This window comes from Cydia strobilella, chromosome 1 (assembly GCF_947568885.1).
Source record: "Cydia strobilella chromosome 1, ilCydStro3.1, whole genome shotgun sequence".
In the NCBI taxonomy this organism is placed as follows: domain Eukaryota; kingdom Metazoa; phylum Arthropoda; class Insecta; order Lepidoptera; family Tortricidae; genus Cydia; species Cydia strobilella.
The window spans coordinates 9,205,068-9,229,063 of NC_086041.1; the positions used below are offsets into that span (position 1 = coordinate 9,205,068).

Below are 23,996 nucleotides of genomic sequence, written 5' to 3' on the forward strand. Positions count from 1 at the left end.
ACTCATCCTTTTCTTTTGGGTGCTAGTAAAGCCTGACCAGGAATATATGATCACGCACCATGTTGCGGAATATCACTGGAACTAATTTTTTCATACTATACTGAACTGTCACCCTATACATGAAAATAACAGCGCCCTCTTGACAATGATCATATATTACTGATCAGGCTTTACTAGTGTAAGACAAAGATAGTACGATTCTCTGTCTATGTTTGAAATGAAACAGTCCTTTGACAAACTATATTATACATATACAATACTGTTATAAACTGAGAAATGCTTTGGATATCCTTAATTTACAATTGTAACACATAAACAAGAGCGATATTCATGAAATGATTGTAAAATAATTTAATTTGTAGATTATTCAATAATATAAAATGTACAATTTACGATTCGGAACTTAAAAAAGGTTTGGTTACAGCGATTACAGTGCCACCTAGTGTCGAGTAGCAGTGTAACAAATTTATCACTGGCAACACTGATATTATAAAATTTAATTAATACAAAAAACTCCTCATAACTGTCAAAAATGTTGGCTTAAAGGACTCGCATCCAGGCCATAATTGTAAAAAAAAATATATGTCAAAAATGTGGTTACTACAGTAAAGTATAATAATCACAATTTCTCTAATTAATTCAGTATTTCAGTGCATTTACCATGGATTTCGAAAGTCCAGATGTAGAGAAAGATTTTCCAGGACTGTATGCCTCAGAAACTGGGCGTAAGAGTAACGAAAGTGATTGTAAGTTTTTTACACAAACTGCGTATTTCTATCTTCAATGTTTATTACTTTAGAATTAGATTTAACGTAACTGACGCTCAAACCAGCATAAATTGTATTTTAAATACAACTTCTGTGATTTCTATTAATGATGATAAACATCTTTAACCAGAATTATTGATGTAGAACATCAATTTAAACATGGGAATGTAGCGGGTATATATGTCGGCGTATTTCATATAGGTAACTGTAGGGTAGGGATAGGGTAAGCACTTCATTCAGAAGAGTGCATACTTTAGTATTTCATCAAATTTAATATTCTATCTGTATATTTCAGAAAATGTTATATCTTACAGTTACTTTTATTTTAGTGATGACCTGGTATTACAAAAGTTGGTTGGACATAGTACTTAATTTTTTTTAAATATTTTAGTCAGTGATGACCATGAAAAACCCAGCAAGAAGGACCTGTTGGGCCGCAGGAAAGACAAGAAGGAGAAAAAAGATAGAGGATATGCTGCATTAGAGGGAGATAGTTCACCTGAGGAAGACACTGATACCAAGTTTGTTTATTTTAAACTTTAATGTGGTTATACAGTTATTATGTTTAAGAGTTAATAGGTATCTCATAGGTAAGCGTGCTCCACCGTAGACCACATCATCACTTACCATCAGGTGGGATCGTGGTCAAACGCCTGCCTATTCACCATAAAAAAAAAAAAAATACTCAGTCTATGCAATAATATAACCCCTACTATCCTTACTTGTGTATATAGTTTACTAGCTTTTGCCCGCAACTTCGTCTGTCTGTAGTTAGTAATTTGGGTAGCTTGTTTTTTATCCAATTTGCTTTTTATCAATTCCCCATAGATGACTTCTGGGATAAAAACTACCCTATGTCCTTCCCCGGGACTCAAACTATCTCTATACCAAATTTCAACTAAATCAGTTCAGCGGTTTAAGCGTTAAGAGGTAACAGACAGATACACTGTCACATTTATTATATTAGTATGGATTACAACTATTAGATACAGCATCCATAGGTATATGGTCCCTTCAATATTGTTATACCCATCTGGTTTTGACTGTATTCACCACCCGAACAAGTTTTAGAATTCTGTACTAGTGATGCACATTGGTGGATTTGCCCTAAGGCCAAGCAGGAGAAAGGGGCGGCTAGTAGTTACTACAAGGCCTGGGGCCTAGGGTGGCCAAGACTGCAAATCCGCCACTGGTGACGCAGAATAGTTAAAAGTAGCAATACAATATTGAATTAAAGTATTTTCAACAGGAGCCCTTCAAAGAATAAGAAGACAAAGTCTTTTAAGTTCCCCACTAGCACTAAAAGCAAGGAGAAACGAGAGAAATCCAGAGACAAGGAGAAAGTTCTTGATGATGCTACCAAGCAGAAAGAATTGACTGAAAAGGAGAAGAAAAAAGAAAAGGAAAGGGAGAAAGAAAGGGAAAGAGAGAAGAAAGAAAAAGAGAAACGCGAGAAATTGAGGGGAAAAGACAAGGTAACTTTTATTTCATGCTAGTGGCAAACAAGTACATGGTCTATAGTTGTATTGACTGAATATTGACTGAGGTTGGTCCTTCTATTATTGGCTAAGTGTAGACTGTTTGTGTTTGCTATCCTAAACATAGCAAGGGATAAAGAAGAAAACTAACAACCAAAGCATATTTCCTTCACTCCTCTCTGCAATATTTCTCTTATGAATCTTATGATTTACTAACAGTAGTTGTTAATTGTTGGAAAACTAAAATTGATGACCACCATTGTGAAAACGGGCCTTGGGCTCTTGTGGGCCTACTTATTCATCATGTTTGGTGATTGGTCTGTGATTTATTGTGTATTCACTTATTAACAATCATTTTGATGTTGCATAAAGAGTACTTGTTTTGACTAGGAAGTTTGGCAGCTAACCACAGACCAACAACCTACTTTTTTTAGTTTTTGCTAATTTTAAAATCACACACTGCTAAAACAGGCTTAACTTTTACGGCAAATTATTTCCTAGCGAAGTAAAACAGGATCTATCGACTCACAACTACCTGAAGTTATTAATTTCGGTTTTCAGGCAACTCGTAAAATATAGGTAACCTCCAAGTAGTCCAGGTTCTAGTTATAGTAGGCACTTACTCAGTTTGATGAAATTGAAAACATAGTTGTTTTGTTCCGTTATGTTTTCAAACAAATCAAAATCAACTCTATTTCCAACATAATAGGTTCATAATTCAGTGGCAAATTTATTTATTTCTATGGCTGAGCCTTAGGAGGATTGACATGCATTGATAGAAATTGTGCTAGCATAACAAAGATTTATGTAATTAAAATTGAGAAAAAACAGTATTACACACACACACAAATGACACATGAAACCCTGATGGGCGCAGCAATGAAGGTAGGTATGTAGGATCTTTTTAAGCATTATATAATTAGGTAGACATTTTTAATTAAACATTAGTCTTGACCAATTATACTCTATTTGTATGGCCTAATTTCATTAGACACACATTTTGTGATGTACCATCTCAATATTTCTAGTTAGGGTTCCGTACTCAAAGGGTAAAAACGGGACCCTATTACTAAGACTCCACTGTCCGTCTGTCTGTCACCAAGCTTTATCTCATAAACCGTAATAGTTAGACAGTTGAAATTTTCACAGATGACGTATTTCTGTTGCCTTTATAACAACAAATACTAAAACTTAAATTTGTACGGAACCCTCGGTGGGCGAGTCCGTCTCGCACTTGTCTGGTTTTTATTTGGCAGAGAGGTTCCTAACTGTTACCAAACAATGGGAAATATCATCATTATCATCAATCATCATTATCTATCTCTCATCAGTGTTTAAAGAAATTGGCGGTTGAACCGCGCGGATTAACCGCATAAGATTAAAATGAAAATAGCATACCATCTTAATGTAAACTGGGTCATTATAGAATACATTACAAGTATTCGGTCACTATTAACTGCATTAAAAAAACAGTATACCGACAATGTCCTTTATGCATACGTACATAAAGTTCAAGTTACCACAATTTCACGGTTGAGAAGGTTTCATTATTCATAATTTGTTAGTAGGTAGTACGGCCTTGACGGGACAATACCAGAAGGTTTGTTCAGTTGCGCTTCAAAACTGCGTCATGCACCACCTACGGACCGTTTTTACTAAGGTGCTTACTTTTCTATCGGTTATAGATTATTTTTGTGATTGTTAGTGACTACCCTACGACCCCTACGTGCGTATTAGTTAGGAATGAGTTGAAGTCCGATACGAGTTCATTAGGCGTGTACTAGTGCTACTCATTGTAATGCTTATGGTTTTTGCGAATGTTTACAGTTTGTATAATTTAGTAAGACGATTGAAAAGTAAGTGTTTTTGTTAGATTTATTTTTTCGTGAACCTACGGTATTCTGAAGTAAAAGCGTTAAAATTATACCTAAAAGGTTCAAATAGATTTAGATTTCAACGCATTTGAGAAATATGAAAAAAAAACAGTGTTAATAAAAAAGCACTTTCGTACCTTACGAATTTCGTTTCCTGTTTTACACCTGTTCGTCAACATCGGTTATCGGTTTGAAACATTAGACTCTTAGAGTTGTTAGTCAGTCGTTTAGTTCTGTACTCGTTGAAAATGTAACTTAGTTAACTTAGAGGTATATCACTTTTATATATTTGTGTTAAATTTGTTATGACATGCGCAGTATGGACATCTACATAGTTTACCGGAGATGGTAAATCAGCAATATACATATTGTACCTTTGCTTATTTTTAGGAAAAAGAAGAAAAAGCTAAGTTCAAATTGGAGTCGAAAGAAAAACTCAAAGATGAAAAGAAAGAAAAAGTAAAAGACAAAGACAAGGAGAAGGTGAAAGAGAAGGAAAAGGACAAATTGAAGGAAAAAGATAAGGATAAAAAAGATAAGAAACTCACAAAAGTGCCTTCTACTGTGACCTCGGGAGTACCGTTCGAGGAAATATTTACTTTAGGAGGTGAGTCATATTTTGTTTTACTTAACAAAGTAACCAAAACTCACTACTTACTCCTTAAAAACAGCCGGTTGAGTCAACACTCAACATGCGTGCACCCCTACCGCGCCAGCTATTCAGGTGCATAGTTAATAATTTATTCGATATAACAGATACCAACAGATTACCAACATATGCTGGAGCCTGGAACATGAATCCATGAAGTAGGTGTACCAATCGCCATCAGACGTATCGGAGCGGCCGAGGTGCTCAAATACATCTGAACACGCACTCTAGCGCCTTGACAATAGAGGCGTGTTCAGATATTTGTGAGCACCTCGGCCGCTCCGATATACCATATACCTGATGGCGACTGTACCGGATCCACGTACCGGTAAAAACAATGATAACACATTTATTACTGCTATGTCTGCTAGGGTATGTCAAGTTACCTGCTTTCTTACCATACCTACGTAATAAATGTTTGATAGATTGAGTTTCAGCTTTGAATCATTTTCGCATTCCTAATTCCACCAATATATCAAAAATATCAATATCAGGTGATTATCACAATTACTCAAGACACGAAACTCATTTTAACATCTACTTGTTAAATTTAACTAGTACGTATGTGCTGTTTTTTAAACATGGCTACGGATGTGTAGGTACATTGTAATGCACATTGGGTCTTAGGAGGTTATTACTTGTTTACCAGATTATTTAGTTTTGGTGCGATTGGCACTTTCACAGTTACACATATTTGATAGGTATAATCATATTTTACTACCTAGGTACTGGAATATATGAGTTTCCAATCAGTAACCGTTAAATCAAAATAATTTGTCTGACGTAATTAAATTTCCATTAAGTTTTTACGTCCAACTTTTATTTTCACAGATAACACTGATAAGCCAGTATCACTATCTAGTCACGACTGAAGATAACAGCACAGTGCCTAATTGAGTTTGATGCCTGAATCTCAGTGAAATTTGAGTGATAATGATAAATTAAGTTATGAATCCGTTCGCTAACGGCTATCACATTGATCGTAAGAATCATCTTGTTTGTTTGATAAGATGTATTGTTTTATTTAATTGTGCGTTATTAACAAGTTGAATGACATCTCTGTTGAGAATAGTAGGCATAACTTAAATAAAGATAAAGATTCATTTTTAAAAGAGAATGAGAGAAATGTGCTGATTTACGTCTCATAATTTTAAGTGTCTCGAAATTAGGCAATAAATACGATCAATCGAAATGATTTCTTTCTTTCCATGTTAATGTGTATATTGTGTATCCTATGAGCGTTGAAAAGCTATGTGCGATTCGAATGCCAAAGTAACCTTACGTGGCTTTCAAACATATTTATCTAGTATAAAGTAAGGTACATTTAAATAACTTACATTATATTGTCTTCGGTTACCGCGATAGTTACTCATGAAATAAAACTATGAAAACGGATGAAACTATAAATTCAATATACGCGATATAATCCGTTTTCATAGTTTTATTTCATCAACTTACATTCTAACAGTTTTAGATTTTTTAAGTAAATTAGGTAGGGTGACTTGTTCATCAGTTAACCACCCTTTTTTGGAGCAGTCATATCTGGCAAATATTCAATTAAAATAAATTATTGCGAACATAAATCGAAAGACTATTTAATTCATTTCATGCTAAAAGGGGTGGTTGCGTCAGGGGTAGGGGAGGGGACGCTAGTTTGCGTAAAGCACCATACCCAAAGGTATCATACTACGTTCATTTAATGCTGGCTATAATATGCTTGTCTTCCCCATACATTAGAACATAAATTTGACTAAATCATTACCTTATATATCTATTTCCCAAAAAATTTTTACGAAATATTGAAATCTTGTCCCACTCGTCCGTAGATGGAGCGAGCGAGCTGTTAACTGGGGAGTAGGGCAGGCAAGTGCATAGCCCTTGCCTGCCCTTGCCCTTGGTCGCACCAAGCGGCAATGTCGCGTTCTCCAAATATTCGCTTGGCTATTTGTGTACTAGTGGCTAACTGATGAACACCCGACCCTACACGTCTGATATTTTAGGTTAATAATCTAAGGTTATTTAAATTTTAAACTCTGCTCTGAGTAGATAAAAATAATCTTATTAACTATTAACGTGAAGGTGTTTAATATTTAATAATTGAGTCGAGTTTATGGATGTCAAAGGTGAAGCGTTGACCACATATAATGATTTGACAAATATCCCAATTAAACTGTTATTGTAATAACTTCATTTTGAGAAAGGGGCCCACTGATTACCAGTCCGCCGGACGATATCAGTCTGTCAGTTAGAACAAAAATTTGACAGTTCCGAACAACTGACAGGCCAATATCGTCCGGCGGACTGGTAATCAGTGGGCCTCTTAATTTTTAAATACAGGACGTAAAAATAAGGTGGCTTATTATGCTGTTATCCTTGAATTTGCTTTCAACGCGACTATAATATGTGTCCTGATATAGTTCGATTTTCTTAAGACATGCGAATGAAAAAAAAAACTCTTAAGAAACATTAGGGCATATTAAACAAATCTAACTATACCACGGTTTGTGTACATTATGTCTAAATCAACCGAAAAGTTGTAAGCTACCCGTTTCTTGTTTCCAGTGGCGTTACCGATATTCGGCGTTCCGCTGAGCCAGTCGGTGGAGCGATCGCGATGCCACGACGACACCAGTCTTCCCTTAGTCGTTCGAGACAGTATCGACTTCCTACAGGTATGAAGATCTTAACGTTTGACATGTTTGGTATTGGATGATGTCGTACACGTAATATCCTCCTAAGGTCCAAGATCCTACTTATCAGTTCACACTCACTCTCATTCGTTCTTACTCAGTTCGATGAAATTTAAATCCTATTCAATTGGAACAGAGTAGCTTTTGCTTTGTTTCGTAAAAATTTCCAACAACGCAAAATCAACTCTATTTCCTGTAGTCCTATAGTCCTATAGACAAAAATATGTACATCAAATACCGTCAGGACTCTTATTTTTTTATTGAATGTATCTTAAATGCATATATAAATTATCCGAAGAACAAGTCGATCAGTTACGTAGCTTGGCAGAAAAAAATAAAAACTGATTCTTCTTTTTTATTTTTTTTCGCAAACGGTAACCATTTAGAGCATGATATTCAGTAAAATTAAAATTATATATAATAATAATACGAATAAACATGCATAAGAATATGTCATATCCAACCAGGGGCTATTTTACTATTTTAGCAGTCGTGATTTCAATAAGATTACCGAGACCTCGAGGCCGTCGTATTAATTATGCGAGAGGGTTATCCTTTGTAAGGCTACACCTAATACGGAGGTTGTCACTCACTCTCGTCATTTTGATATCCAACACAGTTATGCCTATGCAAGCGTAATTTATAAGGCCAAAAACTATGGTGTTAAATTCATTAGACAAGTTAAAATATAATGTGAAGGCATGATAATGATCCTTCATGAATAAAGTTAAAATTTTCCTCGGTTTTATAATTTGCACCCTTTTATTATTGATTGTGTAACGAAAATATATATTGCATTTTCATTAAGCTCTTAATCCATGTGTCATTCAAAATGATAATCAGCACCTAACGCATTATATCTGAAGGATAGATTTCGCATTAATTGATGAATTAATATTGGCATGGTCGTGATATGGATCGACACCAATTTTATGAAACAGATACGCGTTCATTGTCTGAAGGTCATAATTACCTTGAATATATATTATGAGTTTTGCAGACCAAATACCTATTAAATAATTGTTCGAGATATTTAGCAGAGGATGTTCTTCTGACTTACAAAATTAGACCTAAATACGAATATTTGCGACCGAAACCGATAAAAATATGAATTGAGATGATGCTCTGTGACATTTGATTTGTTTAATATTGTTGGCACGTGGATGGACCTTGAAGGAGTGTAGATCATAGGCACTGGCACGAGGAATGAAAAGGCGAAGTTGAACTTAACAATGAACTTTAATCCGATTTTTGAATACAGAGTCGAGTGAAACCGATCGCGTCTAGCAGCGGACTGCCGCCGGCGCATAGCAACATAATGCACATTACTTGCATAAGATACGTCATACAATTTTGAACCTTAAGTATTAGACATTAACATCTAAATTAATATGACAAAGTTTCCTTAAAATAAAACTTAACTAGTTACCTACAAAATATATGTATAAGTACTTGTATAGTGAGCGCATCGCTAACACTCCCCACCCCAGTGCTGACTCAGCACTCTAAACTTACGGGAATTGGAGCGATGCGAGCCGCGGACCGCCGGTAAGTCCCGGTAGCCGTCTTCACCTCCACTAAACGGATGCGACCGTCACCGCCAGGAAACACCTGGGTGATCAACCCCTTCGGCCACATGTTGCGGGGAGAGTTGGGATCCACGACCAGAACGAGGTCTCCTACCTTTAACGGCTTCTGCTCCTCCAGCCATTTTGTCCTAGGCACGAGGGTGGGTAAGATTTCTCTTAGCCACCTCTGCCAAAACATGTCAGCGAGCCTCTGCGCCTTCCGCCATAGTTTCCTCAAGTTGAGATCAGAATCATCGAACTCTCCTACGAGAGGGAGTCGCGATGATGATCCTAAAAGGAAATGATTAGGAGTAAGAGACTCACCGTCAGCAGGATCGACAGACACGTGCACCAATGGACGACCGTTGACCATGTTCTCAACCTCTGCCATTAATGTGGTCAAAACTTCGTCCCTTGGTGCTCGTTCTTTTAAAACGACCTTGAGAGCCGTCTTTACTGAACGTATTAAACGTTCCCACGCCCCACCCCAATGGAGGCTGGCGGGGGGAATAAAAGTCCAGTCCATGTTGTTATTCACCCCCTCAGCTTTCAGCACGTCCATGTCTAGCGCCTCCATCGACCGGCGCAACTCTGTGTCGGCGCCCCTCAGATTAGTACCGTTGTCCGAGTACAGATGGCGCGGCCAGCCGCGCCGCGCCGCCATTCGTCGTAACGCCATGATGAGCGAGTCAGTTGTGAGGGAGGCAACCAGCTCGATATGAATCGCCCGTACTGTGAGGCATGTGAATAGAACACCATATCTTTTTTCTCTGCGGCGACCCACCGCGACCTCCATTGGCCCAAAAAGGTCCAACCCACAGTGAAAAAAGGGTCGCTGATGATGTTCTATTCTGGCCTCTGGCAAATCTCCCATGCGAGGTACCTGAGGTCTGCTCTTCATTATCCTGCACAACATGCACCTTGACGTCACGAGTTTAACAGTAGGTCTAAGTTTAATTACCCAATACCTTTGCTTTATTTCGTTGACCACCATCTCCTGACTTCCATGGGCCGCTTTCACATGGTAATGCCGAACAATTAATCTTGTTACCTGATGGCGGCCGTCCAGGATCACGGGTCTCTTGACGTCCAGAGGCACATCTGATGCGGCGTCAATGCGCCCGCCCACGCGAAGTAGTCCATTTGCATCTAAAACGGGTGATAATTTTAATAACTTACTTGCGCGATGTAAAGCCCCGTGCGCCTTAATTCTACCTAAGTCTTCCCCGAAAGACTCGTTTTGCGCGTGTTTTAGCAATAATATTTCGGCACGCTCCATCGTAGCGCAGTCGATCTCGGCCGCCTGACCTTTGCACCTGGCGATGAACTTTAGCACTGTGGCCGTGGCGCGGGTGAGACGAAGCCACGAAGAGAAGCGCTGTGGGTCCGGCACTGGTATGCATGCAGGCTCGTCGCGCATCTGGACGACTGCTATGCATTCACCTATCTCCTCCTTGTTACCGGTCGGTGTAATATTTTTAGGCCATTGACTTTCGTCAGCGTATAAGAAAGAAGGACCTTTGAACCACTCATTTTGTAGGGCTAGATCAAACGAGTCCCGCGTGGCTAAATCGGCAACATTTAGTTTAGTAGAAATGTACCGCCACTCGTCGACGCGGGTAAGGTCGTCAATCTCCCCCAAACGATTTGCTTCAAAGGCCTTATACGTACGATTTTTGTTGCGAATCCAATGTATCACAGTTGAGGAGTCACACCAGAAGTAACGCCTCGCAGGCGTCAGTTTGTGCTCCTTTCCAATTGCATCGGCTAGTCTTGCCGACAACAATGCAGCTTGCAGCTCAGCCTTCGGGATAGTCAGCTGTTTTACCGGCATAACTCTAACTTTGCTGGCAATAAATGCAACATGAATAGTACCGTTGTGTTCCCAGCGCCAATAGCCCACAGCTGACATCGCCTGAGTAGATGCATCGCTAAAAAAATGCACTTGTAAATTATTATAATATGAGTACCTACTCGATGCGGTCGTAGCACATGTAGATGGAGCTACGCCCTCGTAGCCTTTCGTAGCACTGTGCGTAGGCGCACAATCTTGCATTTCACTCGCACGCGCTGTCGCCGATTGGCTGTCCCTTACTGCATTCCGCGCGGCTGCGCAGTACCACCTAGGTATACGGATATTTTTAATTACCTTTAGTAGGTCGACCCACTTTCGCCACTTGTGATAAATCTGATCTGGAATGTAATCCTCCCAATCCACCTGTAAGCGCCAAGCGTCTTGAAGCATGATTCGGCCTTGAATCGTAAAGGGTGCTAAGAAACCTAGTACATCAAATATTGACATAATTACTCTTAGCATTAAACGTTTTGTAGGCCTATTCTCACCTTTAAGTACGTCGCTCGGTATACGTTTTAATGACAAATCGAAGCCCAATATGTCATCAGCTGGGTACCAAATGAGACCCAAGGTACGCTCGCTTTCATGTTGCTGGCCGACTTTGAACCTTACAGCAGCAGTACCTAAGGTCTCCTTTGGCACGCTGTTTAAAACTGCAACGCTGTTGCTCGTCCAGTTTCTTATTTCAAAGCCGCCCGCCCTGTGGATATCACTGACATTCCTTACCATTTCGATCGCTGTCGCCTCGTCGGGCAGGCTGTCGATGTAATCGTCCATGTAGTGCGAGTTGACGACGGCTTCGACGGCGGCGGGAAACGACGATTCAAATCGCTGGGCGTTTTTATTTTTAACAAATTGCGCGACAAATGGAGCGCAATTTGCACCGAAAATGAGTGACGTCATCGCGTACGTCTTTATGTTTTCTGTGGGGTTGTTTCTCCACAGAAACCTCAGTGCGTCCTGGTCGTCTTGCTGGATCTTAACCCTTAAGAACATGTCCCTAATGTCACCTGTTACTGCTATTGGATGTTCCCTAAAGCGCAGCATTATACCTAAAAGTGATGACAATAGGTCGGGCCCTGTGAGCAAATAATCGTTCAGAGAGCTACCACTTACCTGACTTGCAGCATCAAAGACCAGACGAAGTTTTTGCTTGTTCGGGTTGTCCACGCCGAAATGAGGTAAGTAATAAGTCTTCGGCGTGACCTCGGTATTAGTAAGTTCCATAGCGTAATCATTTTCAAATAAATGATTGACCCTCTCACGGTACCTGTCGGCGAATCCTGGATCCTTACCCATTTTGCGCTCAATACCCTTCATCCTGGTAAGTGCGTTTGGGCGGGAGTCGGGCATGGGGCGGTGTTCGTCCTTCCACGGAAGGCCGACGTACCAGCGCCCATCGATGAGCTCGGCGGAGCGCTCCAGCTGCGCGACGGCGCGGCCGTCGTCGGCCTTTTGGCGTGCGTGCGCCGTCACGCCCATGGAATCTAGCAGAAACGAGCGCCTAACATCTTCGTGGATTTCCCTTAGGAGGCACTCATTTGAAGTGGTATCGTGATCTGATCCGCTATCTGCAATAAAAAGGTTAGTATGGACAGCGACAGATGGTGAACCCCTGGACGGACGGACAATCCGCGGCACGCACACTTCCCCATGGACGCTCCAGCCGAGACGGGTGAGTGTAGCTGATGGCTCATTATTTTTGCCCTCCCTCACTTGAATAGGTATCACAACATGTAAATTATCCTGACCTAACAATAATTCGGGTTCTGAATCAGTGGTACAAAATTTATGTTTTATATCTGCTAGGTGAGAATAGTTAACTAATTTTAAAACAGACAATGTTTGTAATGGCAAACTCAATTCTTCAACACAACGCAATTTTACATTATAAACCTTATTGTCCATACCTTTAATGTCGACATTCACTTTGGTCGATTTGTACTCGAGCCCGTCATTTTTAAACGCACCGTGAACGACCAGTCTCTGCGAGATACCATGTAGACCGACGCGACGCGCGAGATTGGCACTTATTAATGAGATGGTAGATCCATCGTCCAATAGCGCAGTGCTATTTACCATACCGTTAGGTCCCTGAACACACACTCGTACTACTTTTAACAACACTCTGCTGTCGGTCGCATTTATATGAGTTAAAGTTTCCGTCACTGGCTTGAACGCGGGTTCGCGCGGCACGGGTCCGTTTATCGCGCTATTATTCGGTACACTTGCACTCGGCCGCGGTGCGGGCGCCGCCATGACGTCACGCGCACTGTTGTTTACCGGATAATGTAGTAGGCGATGATGTGGAGCTCCGCAACCGTCCTTGTCGCACGCAGGGGCCTTGCAGGTATCGCGTTCGTGCTTGGAGATAATACATTTGTAGCATAAACCATGTTTCTTTATATGTTGCCATCGTACTTTGCGCAACGCTTTCTTAAATGGTTTGCATTCCGTTAACTTATGCACAGCTGTTCGGCAAAATAAACATTTTAAATCGCCTACTTCAGTTTGTAGTAAAATAGTTTGTGTACGGGAAGATGAATGCTCGCTAGACTTGTTTTTAAAGGTATCGCTGCGCGTAGTTGTTAAAAAACTTGCAGTTGTAGAAATCTTCAATGCTTCGTCATTAAGAAAATCCGATAGAATGACTAACCTCGATTTCTGCGCATCTTGGAGGAGTTTAAAACTGTAGTCTGACCATTTTGAGATGAGCACAGTGGGCAGCTTGGACAGGATGATGGAGACGATATTCATGCCGTGTAGGTACTCCTCGCGTCCTACTGCTCGCACAGCTTCTACGAAATTTTGAACCTTCACTGCGAACATAACTATATCCTTATGATATTCGAGTTGTAAAGGCTGTAGCTTCTTGATGTCTTGCAGAATACGAGAAATGATGCTGTCTGGGTTTCCAAAACGTAGCTCCAATGTCGACATTACCCGGTCGGGCGACGTGGCGCTGATAAACAATGCAGCGACAGCATCTCGTGCGGCTCCTTTAAGACATTTACGAAGTCTCCATAAATTTTCTTTATCTGTAAATTTACAGACCTCAGTTGACTCCTGGTAGGCCTGTTTGAACTGAAGCCATTCTAATTGGTCACCTGAAAATTCAGGTAGGTCCTTAGGTGTGCTAATGCGACTAAGCAGACTAGCGTTAGGCACTTGATTGCTAGCGGTCGATAGGTCTTTAAGTGCGCCGGCCAATAATTGCACTGTTTGGTTGAGCGCGCTGACGGTACCTTCTGGCGCCGGCGGCGCTGCCGGCATGGGGCCATCGGCGGCGGCGCGCGGTGCTAGGTTAGACGCTGGCATCGGCTGAGCTTGCTCGGTGAATGCAGAGGGTATGACAGGTGCAGGCATCCGTGCTGGAACTGAAATGTGCAACTCGCCCGTTGTGACTCCATTGTCGGGGGCTTGCCGCTCCTCAGGTAGTTCCGTGTGGTTGCTTTGGTGCTCAACCCACGCATTTATATCGTTGCGAAGAGGTAAATTGCCATCGATTTGTGAACTGTATTCCTCTAGGTCCTCTTCGCTACCACTAAGAGCTGCAAGTTGCGCGTCTAAGGTTTTATTAATTATGTCCATTTGAATCGCAGCCTTTTCCTTTGCAGCGTCCAAAATTAATTGTTTTCGCCTGGCTTCTTTAGAGGCTGACGATCTTCGTGAGCCCTTGCTGCTCGGGACGGCACCCACATGTGACGCGGCAGGCTTCGTGTCGGGAATTTGCTTAAATTGCGGCATCGGCTCCGACTTTATGCTGCTTGTCGCGTTTAATTTGTATTGTAGAAACTTCTTGACCATCGGATCCAAAGGTTTCTTGACTTCATCGGGCATAGCTTCATTGCACGGCGGTATAACCTCACTTTCTCTTTGTTCTCGCTCGCGCGCCATGTGTTCTTCGCGCTCCCGACGTGCCTTCGCATTGCGTGTTTCTATTTTTCTAGGCGTTCGGTGCATAATCCGGTTCGAAGACCACTTTGTAGATCATAGGCACTGGCACGAGGAATGAAAAGGCGAAGTTGAACTTAACAATGAACTTTAATCCGATTTTTGAATACAGAGTCGAGTGAAACCGATCGCGTCTAGCAGCGGACTGCCGCCGGCGCATAGCAACATAATGCACATTACTTGCATAAGATACGTCATACAATTTTGAACCTTAAGTATTAGACATTAACATCTAAATTAATATGACAAAGTTTCCTTAAAATAAAACTTAACTAGTTACCTACAAAATATATGTATAAGTACTTGTATAGTGAGCGCATCGCTAACAAGGAGTATGAATTGGTGGAGAGGAAAAAGGCGTGTCTCTTCAATGGCGCCTTAATCAATATCTAGTTTTAAGCTTAGCCATATTAAAATTATACTTTCTTTACGAATTAGACGCCATTGAAGAGACACGCCTTTTTCCTCTCCACCAATTCATACTCCTTCAAGGTCCATCCACGTGCCAACAAATATATATAAAGTTTGAATGTGTTTTTATTGCAACTTCACAATCGATAACCACGAATCTATACCACGTATATAGCAATGTCGCGCTCGCATACCGGAGTGGTGTGCCCACTGGTAATACCCACTGATTAGCCTATCAAAGTACCCCTTTAATACAATTGAACAAGCCAATAACTGAATGGGGGAACAATTCATAGGCTACGGTAACTGCTTACCATCAGGCGGGCCGTATGCTTGATTGCCACCGACGTGGTATAAAAAAAAAAAAAAAAATATCAGTATAGTTAACCCCGTTACCGTTTTGTTGTTGTCAGGCAAATGGGTTGAAGTCCAACCAGATTTACCGCTCGGAAGCCGACAAGATCAAGCTGCAGCAGCTTCGCAAGCTGTTCACCGACCGCGAGGTGGCCTTCCCCTACCACTGGGACGTACCCGTCGCCTGCGCGATATTGAAGGCTTTCATAAGGTAAACGAAAGAGTATGCTGATTTTCCCATAATGTGACTCGGAGATATTGTTGTGACCATAATACCTTTTACAAACCGTCTCAGTAAAACGGTAGACCTATATAATGGGGTACGTACCATTAAATAAATTATAAATTCCGCGTCTATGACAGCACTTTATTTTTGTGTCAGCCATTTAATGTGGGATCATATCAACAAAATACCTATTACCTATACACAAAATTATCGGACAGTTGACCTTTCTGATAAAAACAAAACATGGAAATTTTAAAATGTTACACGTTCCACATCACAATAATCGAACGCTATAAGATGGTTTGTTATGTCTACAAGCTACAATAGCCCGAGGTTACCTTATATATTTATTTATGAAATAAATATCTAAGTATCTAACTGACTTATATCTCTATAGCGAACTCCCTGAATCAATACTAACACAAGAGCTTCACGGACAATTCGAGCAAGCGACGGCCATCGCCGAGCCGGCGCGGGAAGCGACCATGGTAGCGCTCATAGCGAAGCTGCCGCCGCCTAACCGAAGCATGCTGGGCTGGCTCGTGCGACACTTCGAGAGCGTCGTTGCTAATGAGCAGGTAGGAATTAATATTACCATAATTATAGCTATCTACTATTCAGCGAACTCCCCGAGTCGATACTAACACAAGAACTCCACGGTCAATTCGGGCAAGCGACGGCCATTGCCGAGCCGCCGCGAGAAGCGACCATGGTAGCGCTCATGCCGCCGCCGAACCGAAGCATGCTGGGATGGCGTCGCTAATGAGCAGGTAGGGATCAGTTTACCGTATTTATAATATAAGGTATCTTCACGGTATCTTCCTCTTTTTAGCAGACTCTCCGAGTCGATACTAACGCAAGCTTCGAGTACAATAAGCTATTTTTCTCAAAAATGGACGGCAAAGTCGACGTTGCCGGTTAAAAAGTAGGTCGAGAAGTGCGTAGTTTATGGTCAGTCAAAAAATTAAAAAGTTTAAAACATTGCAGTCTCGAGTTCGGGACTGCAATGTTGCATACAAATTCCATTATTTGTCGAGTTCCAAATTTTTTAATAGTTGAAGTGGCCATATCAAATGAAGGCATAGGTCCATGAAACAGCCAATCAGATGATCAGTACTTATTATTATAATGTTGGAACCGCGACTATTTAGGCGTCTAAAATAGGTTGGCGTATTTTCAGCAGAAAAATACACTTCTATTTTTAATTAAAAAAATAAAAAGGCGGCAAAGCAAATCTTTTCACTTTTTTCTGTGAAAATATATATATAAGAACGTTGCTTCTGTAAAATATTTCTATTATATTTGTATTTATTGCGCTCCCTCCCAAGGTCGTCCGTTTAAAACGAATCCTCAGCCAGCAAGTAGCTACTTCCGAGCCTCGACAATAATGTACTATTAATTACTAATGGGAGTAATGTGTCACGTTAGCTTCTGTTTATGAAATATCATAACAATTTTTACTACAGAGTTAGTAAGTTTGACTCGTTTTTTTTTTAAATGTATTTTCGTAAAACTGATTTTGTGACTGCTTAGTCAGTGTTTTGTACAACAATTTGTAGCTAAAAGAAAACTTACGGAGAATTGAGTAAAAATACACCGAGGGTCGAATAAGCGTCCGTCGATAGCTCGGTTGATTGGAATAGTCGCAATTTTAAATCTTGCTCGACGCGGTGAAGTCGGATGATTTTAGTTTTTTTCGCCAAACTACGTCCATTTCTCGTGGGCACTAATGTTTCGTCTTTGTTGCAGACTAACAATGTGAACATTCAGACCATAGCGACGGTTATGGGCCCGGCGCTCAACATGTCGCTCAATTTGATTACCTATTTCATCAACAAAGCCGAAAAACTCTTCTCTGACGTTACTTTACAAAAGTGAGTATAATGATGGTGATTAATTTTAAACAAATATTTAATGCACTTCTATTTATTTATCTACTTCTTGTTATTTATATTTTGATTTTATTTATCCTTAGTTAACTAATTTCCAATTTCTTGAATGTTGTTGTCTAGTCCCCACAACACAAGCGTTGTTGAGCTTACTGTACTAAGTACTTATTTTATAATTCGCTATTATTTAATAATTAGCTAACTACACAATACGGCACAAGTTGCTACAGATGTAGTGCATAATTGTTTTTCATCGTATTTTCTCGGAAACGTTCGTATTTGTCATGCTACTTCAGTCAACCTCAGTACTTTTTGTACCGAGACTGACTGAAATAGCAAGACACGTTCGTACGTTTCCGTGAAAATATGATAGAAAATAATCGCTATAGCAACAAACAATTTTCAGCTATTATGACAATTTGTCCGCGACGTACATTTGTCTCGTGGTTTCACATCATATTCAATTATCCAGATACATTCCCCCCCTCCTGTCCATCCCCGCGGACTTCCCCGACTCGGCGACCGAGATCAGCGCCGAGCTGCGCAAGCAGGAGTCGCTCCTCAACCAGATCCACGCCGAGATGCACGCCGGCTTCATCACCAACGCGAGGGACCAGAGGTTATGGGAGGCACAGCGGATAGTCACGCAACTGAAGGTGCGCTCCAAATACTACTTTATGCTGTTTGTAATAAGATTGAATTGTCATTCATCAACTTTTGATATACAGTTACCGCATAATGTACAGAGCCGTACAACGCCATCTAGATTAACGGTCAAATTCAAGCACGAATTTGTCTTAGACTTTACACATTTACTGCAACCAACGATAGATATAACTCCGTATTATATCCTCTGTGACTGCAACCAATGAATTTTAGGTTTTAAGTATGTAAAACGATTCAAAATAGCTAGAAACTTAATCGTTTTTAAAATAGCAAGCAGATATGCTGGTTCGTAATCAATGCATACAATTTGATAGATTTAAGTATTATTCATATTTAGCAGAGTCGATATGTGCTTACTCTTGTCAAATATTTACTCAAAACTGGACTAGTGACTGATATGGCTATCAACGACCTTGATATAATGGAGGTGCCCTTTAGTTACTTCACGTTAGGATTAATGGTCTGTCGGGATGAGATAAGATTATTATATTATATTGTAGATAAATATATTCACTAGCGTCCGTAAACTAGTGCAAAATAGATGAATAACATAAATATACTCAATTTGAGCACAAATTGTTTAGGCTTATCTAGGCTTTCACAGCTGATAACGTAGGTAAGTATAAAGTGATCCATTTTCTGATATGATTACAAACTAAACCTTATAATTTGTACCAAAATATTTTTACTTAGCAGCATTGGCTGTCTGTGATATTTAAGTGAAATAAACGTCGAGTTTGCATGCTGGTTTATTACTGGTTATTCAATCGACGCATGTGCCCTATATAATAGGTACACATAACTGTCTAATCTTATTGTACCTAATTCTTTTTCGCAGAGAAAACTTCGATCAAAGCAGAAATCCGTGGAGCCAAATGTGCTGCAGCCGCAACAACCATCCATCGACGAGAAGACTGAAGAGGAGCCAGCTCCCAGCAGCTCGCAGCATGAAGCCCCCGCGGAGCCCGAGCCCCTCACGCCGTCCGCCCACGAAGCGTTTCCCGACGCCACCGACTCCCCTAACGCTCCCGACCCCACATTCCCCGTTGAATTTGAAGATAACTTCGATATCAAATTCCAAGATCCTAAGGAACCACATAGAATAATTCCAAACAAAAACGAATTCGAAGTAAAGTTTGAAGAGAAATTCGATGACAAAGAGCCACCTATCCGGACAAACAAAACGGACTTCGATTTAAAATTCGAAGAAACAAAAGAATCGCCAAGATTGGCCGCCAATAATAACGATTTTGATTTGAAATTCGAAGACGCAAAACGATCGCCGGCCGATGAACCTTTTCCCGAACCGGAGCAGGACAAACCGAAACTAACCGAAAAGGAACTAAAAGTACTGCGTTTAGAATTAGAAAACGCAGAGTATCTACAATTAAAGTCGTTGCTGCAAGCCAAAATAAATTCCGAACAGTTTGAAATCGTTAAACTACGAAGCCATGTGGCATTGAAAAACAAGCAGGAAGCCAATTTGCAATGCAATAAGGAAAACAAAGAAAATTATACGCCCGAAGAGCAAGAATTAAGACAGAGACTGATCAAAGAAAACGCCATGCTAGAACAGAAAAGACTGAGTTTGATAAATCAAATATTCCAAGAAAGAGTTGCTTGTATACAACTTAAAATTGAACTTGCTATGAAAGAAATATTATCCAAATCGTAAATGTTCCATATGTTTCTTTATGTGTAAGCTTACAGTAGGTGTTCCTAGTGCAGAGATTTGATTGTGTACCTCTCTCTAATAATTTATATCTCAAATAATAATGTGATGTTAGATTGTATGCAAAATGTATTTAAAATATAAATAAATAAATGTTTAACATATTATAGCTTACTTCTGTTACTTATTTATCCCTTTATTGGCATTATCGTATGGTTAAATGGTAGTATATATGAAAATGTTAGTAGAATATTTGTACAATATACTGTTATATTCCATTTCTTAATATTTACGTAACACGTAACACATTCTAGAAGATTAATTTTAATTTTATCATCGTACTTGAAATCGTTAACTGTTATCGTGTTGCCTACCCTACTTATGTGTCGATTATCAGCACTTGTTATAAAAGTAAATGATGTTTAAAGGACATTGATGCATGATTGTGGAATTTAGTCACAAGACCACCATTTTTTTGACGTGTTTTTATCGGAAATCATATGTTGTTGTCTATGTTGACTAGATTAGTACCCACTGCCTAGTACACATATTGGGCTAGGGTACGTCAATCTATGGGTCATAGCTATGCGTTAGAGGGAGCAAGCGATATTGCTAACTCGTTCCACCGCATGGCTGCGTCCCTTAGCCTACGTTGGCCCCATGTCTATACTAGACATAACTATTTTAACTCATAATTTATGAGTCATAGAAAGTGTCCCGTGCTGGACCACCCCATCACACATACGGTCATACGTTGAGCTTCTTAGTAGAATGAGATGAATCCCATTGTTTAATGTGGGTATAAATAAATATTATAGGACATTCTTACACAGATTGACTAAGTCCCACGGTAAGCCCAAGGAGGCTTGTGTTATAGGTACTCAGTGAACGATATATATAAATACTTAATACATATACATATAAAACACTCATTACTCAGGAACAAATATCTGTGCTCGTCACACAAATAAATGCCCTTACCGAGATTCGAACCCAGGACCATCGGCTTCACAGGCAGGGTATGAGTATGTAACCAGCCACTAAGGCCAGACCGGTCGTCAAACCGCCGGGTATGACTCATTTAATATGGATATGGCTCAATAAAATAGTAATACCAGTTCCACTTGTACATCGAGTACCTATATCATACAGTGAAATATTTATATTTTAATAATACCTATCAATTGTAGGCACGTTATTAATTATAAACCGATACATTTAACCCTTAAATGCATGATTTTTTGTATAACTTTTTAATAAATTGAAATAGATGTGTCATGCTGTATAAAAGTAATAAATGTGATTTTGGATAGCTGCATATTGAGCTACGGACCATCAAATATACGATGCATATATACATCATTATGCATTTAAGGGTTAATTCAGCGTGATGACATGGTGAATGGTGACGACAAATACAATAACACTATACTATTTTTTTTTTTTCATTCTATAATCGAACACTTATTAATCGATTTCCTATGAGCATACTATTCCAAAATCTGTGTTGAACCTTATGTACACGCACTTAAGTAGTTATTCCAATGTATAGTTTAATAGGAATCGGAAAGAAGTTTCGATAAAGTATGTCTAAAAACACTTCTACGTCTTCGACATTAAGGCTAGTTCGGACTACGTTAGTAATGTAGTTGAGTGGCGAGTATTTGTGACTTTGCATGTCTAAAGGGTAAAATATGGAGCATAAGGACCCTTTAGGCATACAAAGTCTCAAATACTCGCCACTCGACTAAATTACTAACGTAGTCCGAAGACTTGCACATACTAAAGGTTTAAACTTAAAAAGAAATTAATCCCTACTTTTCGTGTAGTATAGGGGAGCCATACTTAATAAATATTTTTTCTAGTTTTTATTTTACGACTTTGTCGGCGTAACAGATTTATATATCCATGCCAAATTTCAGCTTTCTAGCACTAACGATCACGGAGCAAAGCCGCGGACGGACGGACAGACGGACATGGCGAAACCAAAACCACAGGGCGGACACGCCATACATCAAAAATAGTGATGGGCCGTTACCACCCAGTAAGTTACTCAAGAGTGGGAATATTCCCGGTAATGCTACCAGTAACATTACCCCGATCGGTAACATTGATAAATTTTAAAAAAATTATTAGAATTGTAGGTATATGCTTTTTTCGTGTTAAATACTTAAATAAACCGAGGATGTACGTAAAATCATTAGCTCTATTTATTTTTTATTTTATTTATTTGGGGCATCAACAGCAATACAAAAATTAATACAAATCATAGTGAGCAGAAAACATAGCCAATAACAGATGTCCACAAAAGTACAGTTAACATGCAATAACTAAGTGGAAACACAAAAAAAAAGAAGGGAGTAAAAAAGCATTCTATACAAACTAGATATGGCTTGCATAACATGTGTACGTGTGTGTTTTGAGTGATTATGTGTGTGTGTTCGTGTGTGTGTGTGACTGTGACTGAGTGTGTAATGGAAGACGGAAAGATTAAGGTGTGTAATTATTTACCTAGTTAGATTTCGTCAATTGTCGTTATTTTTAGATTTCAGTAGCAGTGACTGAACTCGTTTTTTTAACCGACTTCAATTTCATAGAAGGAGGAGGTTCTGTATTCGGTTGTGGCTATTTTTTTTTATGTATGTTCACCGATCATTCCGAGATCCGTGGTCCGATTTGAGTAATTCTTTTTTTGTTCGAAAGGAGCTACTTCCAAGTTGGTCCCATATTAATCTAGTTCTGATCTGATGATGGGATCCCTGAGGAATTGAGGGAACTCCTCAATTTTTAAAGGCACATGTATGGTGATTTGGGTGTTTTCATAAGCAACTTGAGCATTTTCTCTCGAAAACGACCAATTTGATGAAGTGGACCTGATGATGATGATTGTTTTGAAGATAGTGATGATGATTTTTTTTAATGTAGGATGTTCAGCGATTACTCCGAGACCCGTGGTCCGACTTGAACAATTCTTTTTTTGTTTGAAAGGAACTACCACCAAGGTGGTTCCACATTAATCTGGTGCTGTTCTGATGATGGGATCCATGAGGAATTGAGGGTACTCCTCAATTTTTAAAGGCACATGTATGGTAATTTGGTCGTTTTCTTAAGCAACTTGATAATTTTTTCTAGAAAACCACCAATTTGATGAAGTGGAGCTGATGATGATGATTGTTTTGATGATAATGATTTCAGCGATTACTCCGGCACCCATGATCCGATTTGAGTTATTCTTTTTCTGTTTGAAAGAAGTTACCTCTCCAAGGTGTTTTCGTAATATTTTTGGTTTTGATCTGATGATGGAATCCGTGAGGAATTGAGGGAACTCCTCAATTTTTAAAGGCACGTGTATGGTAATTTCGGTGTTTTCTAAAGTAACTCAAGCATTTCCTCACCAATACCACCAATTTGATGTAGTGCAACTGTAGCCTAACCACGAGTTTGGCACTAAATATTCTTCGTAACTTTGTACACTAATACGCCAGTACGAGCGAGATGCATAAACAGTAAGTTACGCACACGATAGCGAATATATCAATGTCAAACTCGTGGTAAGGCTACTGATAACTTACCTCGTATGTGTATTATGATTTTTGATGTAGGTAGTGTTGGAAACAACCAAAGAGACTGAGAGGTGAAGGTAGAGGGTATTAGTGTTTGGGGGGTTTGAGGTTGGGGGTTGAGGGGAGGTGAGTTGATGGGTCGGAGACTGAGGGGTTGGGAGTTAAGGGATTGGGGGTTAGGGTTAGGAGTTAAGGGGTCTGGGGTTAGGGGTCGGGGAATGGCGGTTGAAGGGTTGGTGGTTTGGGGTCGAGGGGTTCAGTGATCAGGGGTTGATGTGCTGTGAGGTTGAGTGATCGGGGGGTTTGAGGGATTGGGTCAGTGGCGGGGCGGAGAATGGATTTACTGACAGGAATGATTTCCCAGACGGACTCGAGGAAAA

General features: G+C 40.0%; 1 protein-coding gene across 3 annotated transcripts; it reads left to right on the forward strand.

The window, feature by feature from the left end:
• The first annotated feature begins 585 nt into the window (after positions 1-585).
• Positions 586-20,227, forward strand: LOC134740440 (ralA-binding protein 1). 3 transcript variants are annotated; one of them, XM_063672877.1, is made up of 10 exons: positions 586-746; positions 1,159-1,288; positions 2,005-2,242; positions 4,510-4,726; positions 7,331-7,440; positions 15,660-15,811; positions 16,224-16,404; positions 17,576-17,700; positions 18,188-18,371; positions 19,220-20,227. In XM_063672877.1, exons 1-10 carry the CDS (start codon positions 662-664, stop codon positions 20,054-20,056), a joined length of 2,259 nt encoding a protein of 752 aa, XP_063528947.1. In that variant the 5' UTR covers positions 586-661; the 3' UTR covers positions 20,057-20,227. The 3 variants fall into 3 exon arrangements, with proteins under 3 accessions (XP_063528947.1, XP_063528955.1, XP_063528964.1); XM_063672885.1 differs by having other exon boundaries at positions 2,017-2,242; XM_063672894.1 differs by lacking the exons at positions 586-746; positions 1,159-1,288; positions 2,005-2,242 and adding an exon at positions 3,795-3,905.
• The last annotated feature ends 3,769 nt before the right edge of the window (positions 20,228-23,996 follow it).